Genomic DNA, 12500 nt, shown 5'->3' with positions numbered 1-12500 from the left:
TTGTAGAGCATAAACTCTTTCAGATAAGAGGAAAGTCTTTGAAAACATGTGATGGCATCGTGTTCAAGTAGATTTTCAATAATATATTCGTGTTATGTACAAGACCAAATGATAAGCATAATCATTATCTCATTTTGTGTCCCATGTGAGAAAATTCAGATTTTGATAATTGGAGTCATTATAAGACAATGGTTGCTGCTTAGGGTGTCGGAGACCATATTGCAGTAATGGAAATGCTTAGTTAGGTACCAAGTATAAATTCCCAAATGAAAACAGTAGAATTTAAAAAAGAATTCTAACAGCTTACTTGCTTATTACAGGAACGGAAATTAAAGCATGGTGTATAACATTTTCTGACTTTATTGAACTTTAACAAAGAAAAATAAAAAGGAACAAACAATGAAATTTCGGTCTGTACTTCAGTAGATGTAGAGGCAAGCCATCCAACTGAACTGTGTGAAAACCGCCTTTCTTTCAAATTCTGATCATTTTCCATGAAGACTTCTAGCGTCCATAACCTGAAATGCATAGAAGAGGATCTCTAGAGTGGCGTGGATATTGTTAATTATAACGGTTAAATTGGAAAATGGTCCTTATCTGGTTGTCAGATATAGTGTAAACTACCTTTTTTTTCGTATAAAACAGAGGAATTAGTATTTAACTGCTACTTCATCTCATACCGTTATAGCAATGGGAAACTTGAATGCTCACCTCCGCCTCCTCCAATACCACCACCACCTCCTATTCCACCACCGTGTCTGCCACCGCCCCCAAAACCTCCTCCACCTCCTGATCCACCTCCACCAAGTCCACCGCCTCCTCCTCCTCCTCCGAATCCTCCTCCACCACCTCTGTGTCCACCTCCACCTCCAAATCCACCTCCTCCTCCAAAGCCTCCACCGCCGCGTGATGGAGCGGCAGCAACGAGGGCTATCACTCCGAGGAGCACAACCACCTGGTGGAGACATTGAAAAATGAGAATGATTATTTCTTTAATGAATATGTCAATTCAAACATCAGGTGATTGCCAATTCTGTCCCACGTTTTACTTTGACTCTACACAGAAAAAAGAAAAATGGATGAGTTTCATTCTGATATCTTGCCAAGAAATAGTTTTTCTCTTATACTCACGACCTTGAGTTTCATCTTGACAGATGGAAGGAGGTCTTCACCAGGGAGAAGCTGCTGAAGAATGAGGTGCCGAAGGGAGAGGTTTTGTCCCTTTTATACCCAAAATGAGGTAACCCTCCTTCCCACTGCCAATCAGGATTCCCCCTCCCTCTTTTTTTGTTACCCTGAGTGCTTGCTATCCTACCTTTCCCCTTCCCCGACTCCTTCTAGCTCCCAACTCCCTCGGAGTGTCCCCGAAACTCCCCTCTTGTTCCCGCCTCTTCCCAGCAGGCGACCGTTATTCTCTGTTTGAATTTGAGTCCTTACAAGTTCAGATGTATTTTGAGCGACGGGTTTTTTGCTGGTTTTCCAGCATTGTCATTAATCAAAGAAACTCGGGCATATTTATAAAAACTGCGATGACGTGTGTTTCTTTGCAATAGTGACTTGCTTCGTGTGTGTGTGTGTGTGTGTGTCGTGCGCACATGCCTCTTAAAATTTTCTTGTGATAGACATCGACTTCATATTTACATACGGAAAAGAACAAATAGAATATGAGTCAGTTGAAAGCGCATTTTCCTTAAAATCGCACGGGATGTACTTGTGAGAAAACGAAAATACACGAAAACTCACGAAAAAATGAGATTATATCTTGCCATATAAATGTTTGGATAACAAATACAAGGACATTTTAATAAACCGTTTCATTGCTCTCAATGGAAAGATTTGTATGTCTCTCTCTCTCTCTCTCTCTTTCTCTCTCATATATATATACATATATACGTATATATATTATATATATATACATACATACATACACATGCATACACGCATCATGAGATCAACACCCTTATAACAAAAGAATTGTTGAGAACTTAAGGGTCACACACACACACACACACACACACACACACATATATATATATATATATACACATATATATACACATATATACATACATATATAATATATTTATATATAAATCTGTCATTTTTAATTAATTAGTTTATTTAGAAAGGTAAACGTTCTTAGAAATTGGATTTTACTAACTCTGTAGAGATATTGGGTGTTTTAGATTTTTTTAAATTTTACAAACTATTAATTAAGGCAACCACTGTAATAGATTTCGGGATGGGGATCAGCATTTTTGTTTAATTACCGGTCACCTGAAACTTTCAAACCCAAACCGAGTTGTAAAAACGTACAATTATTAGACATTTATTTGACTAGATATTAGTGAAGTCATGAAATTTTTGGAGTTCGAAATAAGAAAAAAATTAATTTAACGCCATTTTGCCTCAACTCCAAACACGAGCATTGCTACAAGTTTTCGACAAACTTTGCTTTAACATTTAATACCTTCTTTTCAAAGTAAGACTTTTTTTTTTTTTTTATTTAACTTTCACTATAATATTGTAATCTATCATAGCCTCTTCACTGAGAGACCAAGATGGCGCATCCGTGTGAAAATTTGTGAAAAATTGCAAAATCTCTGCGTTTACTCAATAACTCATTAACTCTGCAGTTGAGATTCCCTCCCAAAGCTGTTGGCTTCGTTTTTCTTTTATTTCCATATAACTCTAACCCGTGGAGGTTTGCTTTTGTAGATAGTAACCGTTTAAGGTATTTTATGGGAATTGTAATAATAATAATTAATAATAATAATCAACTGGAAACATAGAGTGTTTAAACCACCGAAGATTTCATTTAACCTTGGCAACAAATAATCTGCAGTGAGACGTTTTGTACAAAAGTCAGTCGTCTTAAGAAGGTCATCTAATGGGTATATCTTCAAAGTCTTATAAAATCTTGTTCACCTGTTCTAGAAACGTCCTGTAAGCACACACAAACTCACTCACCTGCATGCATTCAAGCATTTAACAGCATAACATCCTACCAACTCTATTGTCAAGATTATTATGGTGACATGGACTGACTTTTGCTACTTGGGTTTGGCATTCAGACATCTTTGTTGCAGATCTGAATTGCATAAATGTATTTGTGAATAGGAGTGGAGTATCAAAGTATCAATTCCTTGAGAATTATATTGTATATTATATATATATATATATATATATAATATATATATATATATACATATACGTCGCCTCTCTCTCTCATATACAGTGTATATACATACATACATTTTTATATATAATGATATATATAAATGTATATATATATATATGTCTGTATGTATACGTATGTTATATACACTGTATATGAGAGAAAGAGGCGACGTATGGGGAGGTTAAAACTATATATATATATATATATATATATATATATATATATATATATATAATAACGTAGTTGAATATAGGGTAGTAAAGTCTACCTTTCTTTATTTGTGGATATTCATGTTTTGTTTTATGTTTAGATTGTTGTGTTTCCTTTAGTTCACAGTTCTTCCGTTTTTGTCAACGCTCACTGGGAGAGGCCCATGCTGTTGCAAGGCTAGATAAGCTATCGTCTACGATAAGGGATAAGAATATTTCTGAGATCAGTAAATTATGTACATTGTCTCGTTACCTGTACCATGTTGGAAGGATGAGAATACTACTGGTAATTAAGACTGTTTCAAGACAATGACCATTTCTTAGAATGTCATTGAATATGTTTTTTTTAATGTCAGTTAATGGAAATAGCTTATGAAGCTGCAATAAAAAAAAAAATAAAAAAACTCTCGCACCACTTTGTGGGGAGGGATGATTAAAACATTATTATAGGAGAACACAAGTGAAATTCGTATGTATCATTTTCTGTCTTTATTTACCTTTAACAAAAACACAAAAAGAGAAACAAAGAAGAATTTCTTGTGGTTTTCCCTGGAGAATTCTAGCGTCCAAATCCTGGAATACATAAGCACTGTGTTTAAAAGAAATTTGTGACTTTATTATTATTATTATTATTATTATTATTATTATTATTATTATTATATTATTATTATTATTATTAAAATATGTTTTTTTTTAATTATTACAGAGGTACTTATTTCGCACTATTATGACTTTAAAAATACTGTGAAATTACAGAGCTAATTATTTCTTAGTACTATGACTTTAAAAACTACTGTGAAAGACTACATTTTTCCTTTTATAGATTTAGAAGTTTAGTTTTTCTGGTAATTCATCTTTGTAGGTGCTTTTTTGATGTACATACATTTCGCTTCATATTTACTAGCAACTCGTATGCTTACCTCCACCTCCTCCGAAACCACCACCTCCTCCAAATCCTCCACCGTGGCTGGCCACCTCCTCCAAAACCTCCTCCACCTCCAAATCCTCCTCACCGAGTGTCCACCACCACCTCCTCGAATCCTCCTCCACCACCCTCTGTGTCCACCTCCACCTCCAATACCCCCAACCCTCCTCCTCCAAAGCCTCCACCCTCCTCCGTCTTGGAGCAGCAGCGACGAGGGCTACATACCCCGAGGAGCACAACCACCTGGTTTGGGGTGAGAAGAAGAAGAAGAAGAAGTTCAATTCCTTAGGCTGAAGCGACAGAAATCTCGGGAGAAAAGGAAAATGATGATTTATCTTACTTGGTTATTTCTTTTTCTGGAACTATTTTGTGAATTGATGTTTATACTCGATTGAAAGGGAGTGCATTCAACAACTACAGGCTTCCAATCTTTTTTTCTTTAACTTCTTTCAAATGAACATCATATTTTTTTTTTATTTAAAGTGAATAGCCCCTTTTGGTTTCTTCCATAAATAGTGGCGTATATTATGAATAATATAGAAAAATGCGCCTTAGTCAACATACAAAAAGGCAAAGTAACGAGAACTGAAGGGATAAAGCTACCAGATGGGAGCAACATCAAACACATAGATGAGACAGGATACAAATTCCTGGGAATAATGGAAGGAGGGGATATAAAAGACCAAGAGATGAAGGACACGATCAGGAAAGAATATATGCAGAGACTCAAGGCGATACTCAAGTCAAAACTCAACGGCGGAAATACTGGCAGTGCCAGTAATCAGATACAGCGCAGGAATAGTGGAATGGACGAAGGCAGACCTCCGCAGCATAGATTAGAAAACCAGGAAACATATGACAATACACAAAGCACTACACCCAAGAGCAAATACGGACAGACTATACATAACACGAAAGGAAGGAGGGAGAGGACTACTAAGTATAAAGGACTGCGTCAACATCGAGAACAGAGCACAGGGGCAATATCTGAAAACCAGTGAAGACGAGTGGCTAAAGAGTGCATGGGAAGAAGGACTAATAAAAGTAGACGAAGACCCAGAAATATACAGACACAGGAGAATGACAGACAGAACAGAGGACTGGCACAACAAACCAATGCACGGACAATACATGAGACAGACTAAAGAACTAGCCAGCGATGACACATGGCAATGGCTACAGAGGGGAGAGCTAAAGAAGGAAACTGAAGGAATGATAACAGGGGCACAAGATCAGGCCCTAAGAACCAGATATGTTCAAAGAACGATAGACGGAAATAACATCTCTCCCATATGTAGGAAGTGCAATACGAAAAATGAAACCATAAACCACATAGCAAGCGAATGCCAGGCACTTGCACAGAACCAGTACAAAAAAGAGGCATGATACAGTGGCAAAAGCCGTCCACTGGAGCCTGTGCAAGAAACATCAGCTACCTTGCAGTAATAAGTGGTACGAGCACCAACCTGAAGGAGTGATAGAAAACGATCAGGCAAAGATCCTCTGGGACTATGGTATCAGAACGGATAGGGTGATACGTGCAAATAGACCAGACGTGACGTTGATTGACAAAGTCAAGAAGAAAGTATCACTCATTGATGTCGCAATACCATGGGACACCAGAGTTGAAGAGAAAGAGAGGGAAAAAATGGATGGAAGTATCAAGATCTGAAAATAGAAATAAGAAGGATATGGGATATGCCAGTGGAAATCGTACCCATAATCATAGGAGCACTAGGCACGATCCCAAGATCCCTGAAAAGGAATCTAGAAAAACTAGAGGCTGAAGTAGCTCCAGGACTCATGCAGAAGTGTGTGATTCCCTAGAAACGGCGCACATAGTAAGAAAAGTGGATGGCTCCTAAGGAGGCAGGATGCAACCCGGAACCCCACGCTATAAATACCACCCAGTCGAATTGGAGGACTGTGATAGAGCAAAAAAAAAAAAAAAAAAAAAAAAAAAATAGAAAAAAAAAAAAATAATAATGATAATATGGTGAAGTTCAGGACAAGAGGTACTCTTTCGTCAAGAGCATTGCTTTCTCGTTACTTTTGTTAGACGAAATATGTTTTAATATTCTTGCTTTCTTCTTCTACTCACCACCTTCAAATTCATCTTCAACAGTGGAGGGGAAATCTTCCATAGGAGAATCTGCTAAAGAATGAGCTGCAGAAGGCAGAGGTTATTCCCTTTTTATACCTAAACTGAGATGACCTCCTCGTCCGGCAGTGTGTTTGATTTCCTCCCTTTCCTCATTTCTAACCCCCCCCCTCAACCCCCCACTCAACCCCCCACCCAACTCTCCCTCCCCTTCTACGTTTGCCATTCGAATTCGAATCCATAGAGAGTTGGGTTTTCCTTCGACACAACTTGTTTAAATTTATTTTTCTGTTTATAATCATGGTCAGGATTCAAAGAAACTGAGGCACAGCTATAAAACTGCAGTGACGTCTGTGTCTTTGGAATAATGACTTGCTCTTTCTTTTTCTCTGGCACATGGCTCCTGAAATTGAACCGATAGCTAAGAATGCTGAGTACTCTTTTGCTTTGGATCGGAGAGAGAGAGAGAGAGAGAGAGAGAGAGCGGTGATGAAAGTTAATTCTCGCGTGTTTTCCAATGAACCTAGTTGGATTTATGAGTCTTAGAAGAATACCAGAATGTGTAGTAGTTATTTATATACAGTCATTAAGCTACCAATATCGTTTAATATGGAATGTTCGCTACTTCGGGAATATCCCCGACAGGGAATTACCACCGAAGGGGAATTATAAGTGATAAATGGATCGGTACTAAAGTGTCTCGAACGCTGGATACAGTACCTTCCAACGACTTAGTCGATGGTCAAACCACTTAACCATCAATAGTGGTTTGACCGTCGACTGTGTGACATTTGTCAGTAATTGCAAAGGCTGCAAGTTTACTCATCAAACGAATTTGTCCTTTTGTTGGGAATATCCCCTGTGCTTTTGTCTACATTTTTCTTTCCTTTTTCACATAGGTCATTGTATCCTGTGGGAGCCCTTTTTTTCAATTTAGTGTCCACTTAAAGTATCTTGTTGGAATTTATGAAAAATGAAAATTATAATAACAGTATTATTATTATTTTTCTATCTCAGTCATCCTATTTGACTGGGCGGTGTGCATAGTGTGGGGTTCCGGATTGCATCCTGCCTCCTGAGGAGTCATTCTCTTTTCTCAATATGTGCCCTGTTTCTAGTAGCCACGCTCCTCTGCATGAGTCCTGGAGCTACTTCGGCATCTAGTTTTTTTCAGGTTCCTTTTCAGGGATCTCTGGATCGTGCCTAATGTTCCTATAATTATGGGTACAGTTTCTACTGGCATATACTTTATCCCCATTTCTATTTTCAGGTCTTAATACTTATCAATTGTTTATCTTTCTTTTTCATCTAATCTGGTGTCCCATGGTACTGTGGTAACAATGAGGGATATTATTATTATTATTATTATTATTATTATTATCATTATTATTATTATTATTATTATTATTATTATTATTATTATTATTATTATTGTATACCTGAAACATGCAACCAGCTCTGTTATACTCTATTCCTCTTCTTCACTGAAACAAAAGTATTTCGTAGGTTTATTAAAACAGCCTTTAATGTGTGAGGAAATTATATCGACTCCCAGAAAACTACTAACCATAAAAAGTGATGACTACTTACAGTTTCTGACCGGTTGAGAGCGTTTGATAATAGGTAGGACCGTAGGAGACTGCTTAAACTTGATAAGAAGTATGACAGGCAATTAAATAAAGTTACATTTCCTTCTAGAGCAACGAGAATTTAATAAAAATTCCACTATTTGTCCATAATTTATCAACCCCATTACTAACAAGCCGGTATCCGACTTCCAGCTTACTCATGGCGCATGCTAAAATCTACGGTCAAATAGAGCGTCGTTTCACTAACGAAAATTATAATAAATACGCTGTGTTTTATCAGAAAAAATGTTTCTGTACTGTTTAACATGCACAGTATTTATTTTTTACATTTTAATTATAATAAATAAATCATAAATATCGTATCCAAAAATTCCTGTATCTTAACTCGACATAAAACAGATGTTTCATACTTTCTTCTAGACTTTTCCTTAGGGCTTTCCTATCCCCTCAAAACAACAACAGAAACAGGAAGAGCAACAAAAAAGTAGTTTGTAGGCTTACTCTCCGAGTGAGCAAAGATGGCATGAACAGTTAAATATTGTGGATCTCAACAGGGCTCTCTTGCAATCTGATATCTACATCAGAAGCATTTGTCCCCAATGGGTCAGCCTCTCAACTTGGAGTGATTTGGTGGTCCTATGCCCCTGCGGAAATTTGCCAAAAGGCTTTAAGTTGGGAGCCGTTGGTCTAATTGATGCGTTTGACAGTTTTCATCAATTACTGTTCAACTATTCTTGAAATGACCTGTTATAATCACATACAAACTCGATCATACATTCTACTATCTAGCAACATGCCAACTTCACCAGCAAAGGTGATGATAATAATAATTGCTTATTATACTGCTAGTGTGTAGATCTCAAAGACGTTTTTACTTTAGATTAAAGCAGGAAAATCTTATGTAAGGTGTAGGAGTATTGCAATTATCATCATCTCGATATATATATATATATATATATATATATATATACATATTTACACATATATATATATATATATATATATATATGTATATATGCATTAATGTTATTACATTTGTATGTAAATATACGTGTGTGTGTGTATATATATATATATATATATATATATATATATATATATATATATATATATATATATATTTATATATATATATATATGTGTGTGTGTGTGTGTGTGTGTGTGTGTTTGTGTGTGTATGTGTGTGTGTGCTGTATATATGGAGAGAGACGGGGGGAGTTGTGAGAGAGAGACGTTGCCAGCAGCTAGCACTGGAAAGTCTTAACTTAGGTGAATGCACAGTGATAAAGTCTACCCGGTTTCTATTTTAATCATTGATTTTTTTTTTTTTTTTTTTTTTTTTTTTTTTTTTTTTTTTTTGTTTTTTTTTTTTTTTTTTTTTTTTTTTTTTTTTTTTTTGGCTAATTTGAGTGTAGGGTAGCCTTAAATTTTCTCCCTGTTTTCGTTTTCATTTCTAATTTTATTATCAACTCAAACGGGCAAAAACTTTGGCCTTCACTCGGTAATGGAACAGAAATGAAATTCTCATGTAAGGTAATCCGTCTTTATTGGTCTTTAGTTAAAGACTAAAAGACAAACAAACAAATAGGACGTTTTGTGGTCTTCCCTGAAGATGCTTAGCGCCCAAATCCTGAAATATATAGAATCACAATATTAAGCAGTAAATTTGTTTGTTCTTATTCATGAGAAAATATTTTTTTCTGTCATTACAAAAGTAAATATTTTGCCTTCTTATGGCTTTACAATGCTGTGGAAGATTAGATATTTTTCTTATACAGTAAGAAGTTCATTTGTTTTTTTTTTTTTTTAGCTGTTTTGATGTACATACATTTCGGTTTATATCAACTTGAAGTTCGTGTGCTTACCTCCACCTCCTCCAAAACCACCACCGCCTCCAAATCCTCCACCACGGCTTCCGCCTCCTCCAAATCCTCCTCCACCTCCGAATCCTCCTCCACCGAGTCCACCACCACCACCACCTCCTCCGAATCCTCCTCCACCACCTCTGTGTCCACCTCCACCTCCAAATCCACCTCCTCCTCCAAAGCCTCCACCTCCTCGTCTTGGAGCAGCAGCGACGAGGGCTATCACCCCGAGGAGCACAACCACCTGGTTGGGGTGAGAAGAGTATCTTGAGTTTTTTTGTTTTTTTTTTTTAATGAAGAATGAGGAGGCAGAAATCTTGAAAATAGGAATTGATCTCATAAAAAAAAAAAAAAAATTGTCATTGGTGTTTCTTGCTTCCTTTCAAAAATAACGACTACGCTTACCCTCATGAAAAGTAAATACATTTATTATCCGCTGACTTCAAATTTACTTTAGTTCAGCATTAGAGCCTGATTGTATCGATAAGTATAAGGCTTTACTCACCACCTTCAAATTCATCTTGAACGATGGAAGGGGATCTTCACCAGGGAGAAGCAGCTGAAGAATGAGGTGCAGAAGGCAGAGGTCATTCCCTTTTTATACCCAAGTTCAGATGCCCCCGTCAGCCTGGCTGGGTCTCGAAATTCCCCGTCCGTTAATGTGTTTGATTTCTTCCTTTTCCCATTTTCTGCTCCCCCCCAACCCCTTCCAGATCTCCCTCTCCATCTCGCTGTGCCATACCCTCCTTCTACTGTCAAGGGACATTCATGATTCTCTTTTCGAATTTGAATCCATAAAGAGTCGTTTTCTTCAAGCAGCCGTTTCTTTTTTCGTTCTATTTACCAGCATGCGCCATCATTCACAGAAACTTGGGCGCAATAATGAAACTGCAGTGACGTCTGTTTCTTTAGAATAATGACTTGCTCTTTCTTTTTCGGGCACATGGCTCCTTCATTGATGGATAAAAATGCTGAGTGGGTACTCTTTTGCTTCGGACCGGAAAGAGAGAGAGAGAGAGAGAGAGAGAGAGAGAGAGAGAGAGAGAGAGAGAGAGAGAGAGAGTTGATTGAAGTTTGTGTTTAAAGTATGATTTGCAACGTGGGAGTATTTTCCAGTGAATTTATTTGGGATGTATGACTCCCAGAAGACCAGTTGCTAACCGGGAAAAGTAGTGTATCCTTCATGTGTTCTTACGTCATCAGAATGTCGTGTCCTCTTCTTAATTTGAAACTCTGTTCCTTGCTTGTGAAGATCCTCTACTTCGATATATATATATATATATATATATATATATATATATATATATATATATATATATATATATATATATTTATATATATATATATAGTATATATATATATATATATATATATATATATATATAGTATATATATATATATATATATATATATATATATATATATATATATGCCGCCTTGCCTCGGTCGTTGATCCTCAGTCAGAATCTTCCTATTCACATTCATGGTGTAGTAAATGTTTGACTCATAGCAGACTGTTCAGACATTCGTGCAATAGAACAGTTGGGGACGAACGTTGTTAGTGTAGGCAATGGAGATTTGCGTAATTCAGAAGTTTTGTACACATTTTCCTATTTCCGAAACGTTAACTATTACACTTGGATGCCTGATAATGTTGCATTTTACATGCACATTTATTTGATTCAGAAATTTTTTTTATCTAGTCAAGAATTTACATTTTACCATCGAATTGAAATTTTCAGGTTCCTAGAAATGAGAGTTTTCAAGTTCTGAGGAGTCACGAGGTTACTTTACATTCTTTCAGTTTCCAAGTAATCAATTTTGGCGATTATTGTGTTTCACAGTGGGGATGATTGTTGTTCTCCAGCTCTGGTTAACCTTCCAGTAGGTTCTTTAAAATTTAACGCAGTACATCTGATCGAGTAGCTTTTGCAGCTCTGAATGACAGTTGTTAATTTACAAAGTTTGTTAGCAGATTACTTGGCAGGTTGAATTCCCTGTGTGGCGTATTACTTATTTAGTGATGGGTATATGGTTCAGAGGAAGCCCTTTTGCAAGTTCATGGCCCTATAAGGCTTTCTCATGTGAATATGTGAGCATTTCGTATAATAATAATAATAATAATAATAATAATAATAATAATAATAATAATAATAATAATAATAATAGTAATTTGGTATTGTCATGGTTTTGTAAGATTAAAGAGTTAGACTAAGTGCTTCAGTTCGCATCTAAGAAATACCCCAATAAGAAGTTGATTTCCATGTTGAAATGATACAGATGTTTTTAGTGTTTACACACACACACACACACACACACACACACACACACACACACACACACATATATATATATATATATATATATATATATATATATATATATATAAATGTTATGTCTGTGCTTACATTATCTATACGTGTAATATATATATATATATATATATATATATATATATATAATATATATATATTATATATGAAGGTAGAAGCCACGAAGGAAAGTGGAGAAGATCATGCAGCTACTCCAATGTTTCACCTTCCTTCGTGGTTTATACCTTTATATATGCATTTATCACGTTCCAAACTTTCGTGATTCAGTTATACACACACACACACACACACACACAC

At 36.3% G+C, this 12500-nt stretch overlaps 3 protein-coding genes and 1 long non-coding RNA gene across 6 annotated transcripts in view; 1 reads left to right on the top strand and 3 right to left on the bottom strand.

The window, feature by feature from the left end:
* Positions 1 to 12500, top strand: part of LOC135206747 (A disintegrin and metalloproteinase with thrombospondin motifs adt-2-like) — a 315467-nt gene that overhangs the window by 171795 nt on the left and 131172 nt on the right. The window lies entirely within an intron of this gene.
* Positions 345 to 1202, bottom strand: LOC135208285 (acanthoscurrin-1-like). 2 transcript variants are annotated; one of them, XM_064240423.1, is made up of 3 exons: positions 1132 to 1202; positions 712 to 955; positions 345 to 518 (listed from the first exon to the last, which is right to left on the bottom strand). In XM_064240423.1, exons 1-3 carry the CDS (start codon positions 1144 to 1146, stop codon positions 505 to 507), a joined length of 273 nt encoding a protein of 90 aa, XP_064096493.1. In that variant the 5' UTR covers positions 1147 to 1202; the 3' UTR covers positions 345 to 504. The 2 variants fall into 2 exon arrangements, with proteins under 2 accessions (XP_064096493.1, XP_064096556.1); XM_064240486.1 differs by having other exon boundaries at positions 1135 to 1196.
* LOC135208208 (uncharacterized) lies at positions 3865 to 4360 on the bottom strand. Its single transcript, XR_010313139.1, has 2 exons — positions 4311 to 4360; positions 3865 to 3963 (listed from the first exon to the last, which is right to left on the bottom strand). It is a non-coding gene; the product is annotated as an uncharacterized LOC135208208 (long non-coding RNA).
* LOC135208101 (uncharacterized) lies at positions 9535 to 10437 on the bottom strand. Its single transcript, XM_064240282.1, has 3 exons — positions 10376 to 10437; positions 9871 to 10114; positions 9535 to 9635 (listed from the first exon to the last, which is right to left on the bottom strand). Exons 1-3 carry the CDS (start codon positions 10388 to 10390, stop codon positions 9622 to 9624), a joined length of 273 nt encoding a protein of 90 aa, XP_064096352.1. The 5' UTR covers positions 10391 to 10437; the 3' UTR covers positions 9535 to 9621.

This window comes from Macrobrachium nipponense, chromosome 11, assembly GCF_015104395.2.
Source record: "Macrobrachium nipponense isolate FS-2020 chromosome 11, ASM1510439v2, whole genome shotgun sequence".
Taxonomy (NCBI): Eukaryota; Metazoa; Arthropoda; class Malacostraca; order Decapoda; family Palaemonidae; genus Macrobrachium; species Macrobrachium nipponense.
The sequence above is the reverse complement of the archived record's forward strand: the minus strand, read 5'-3'. Positions and strand labels throughout refer to the sequence as shown.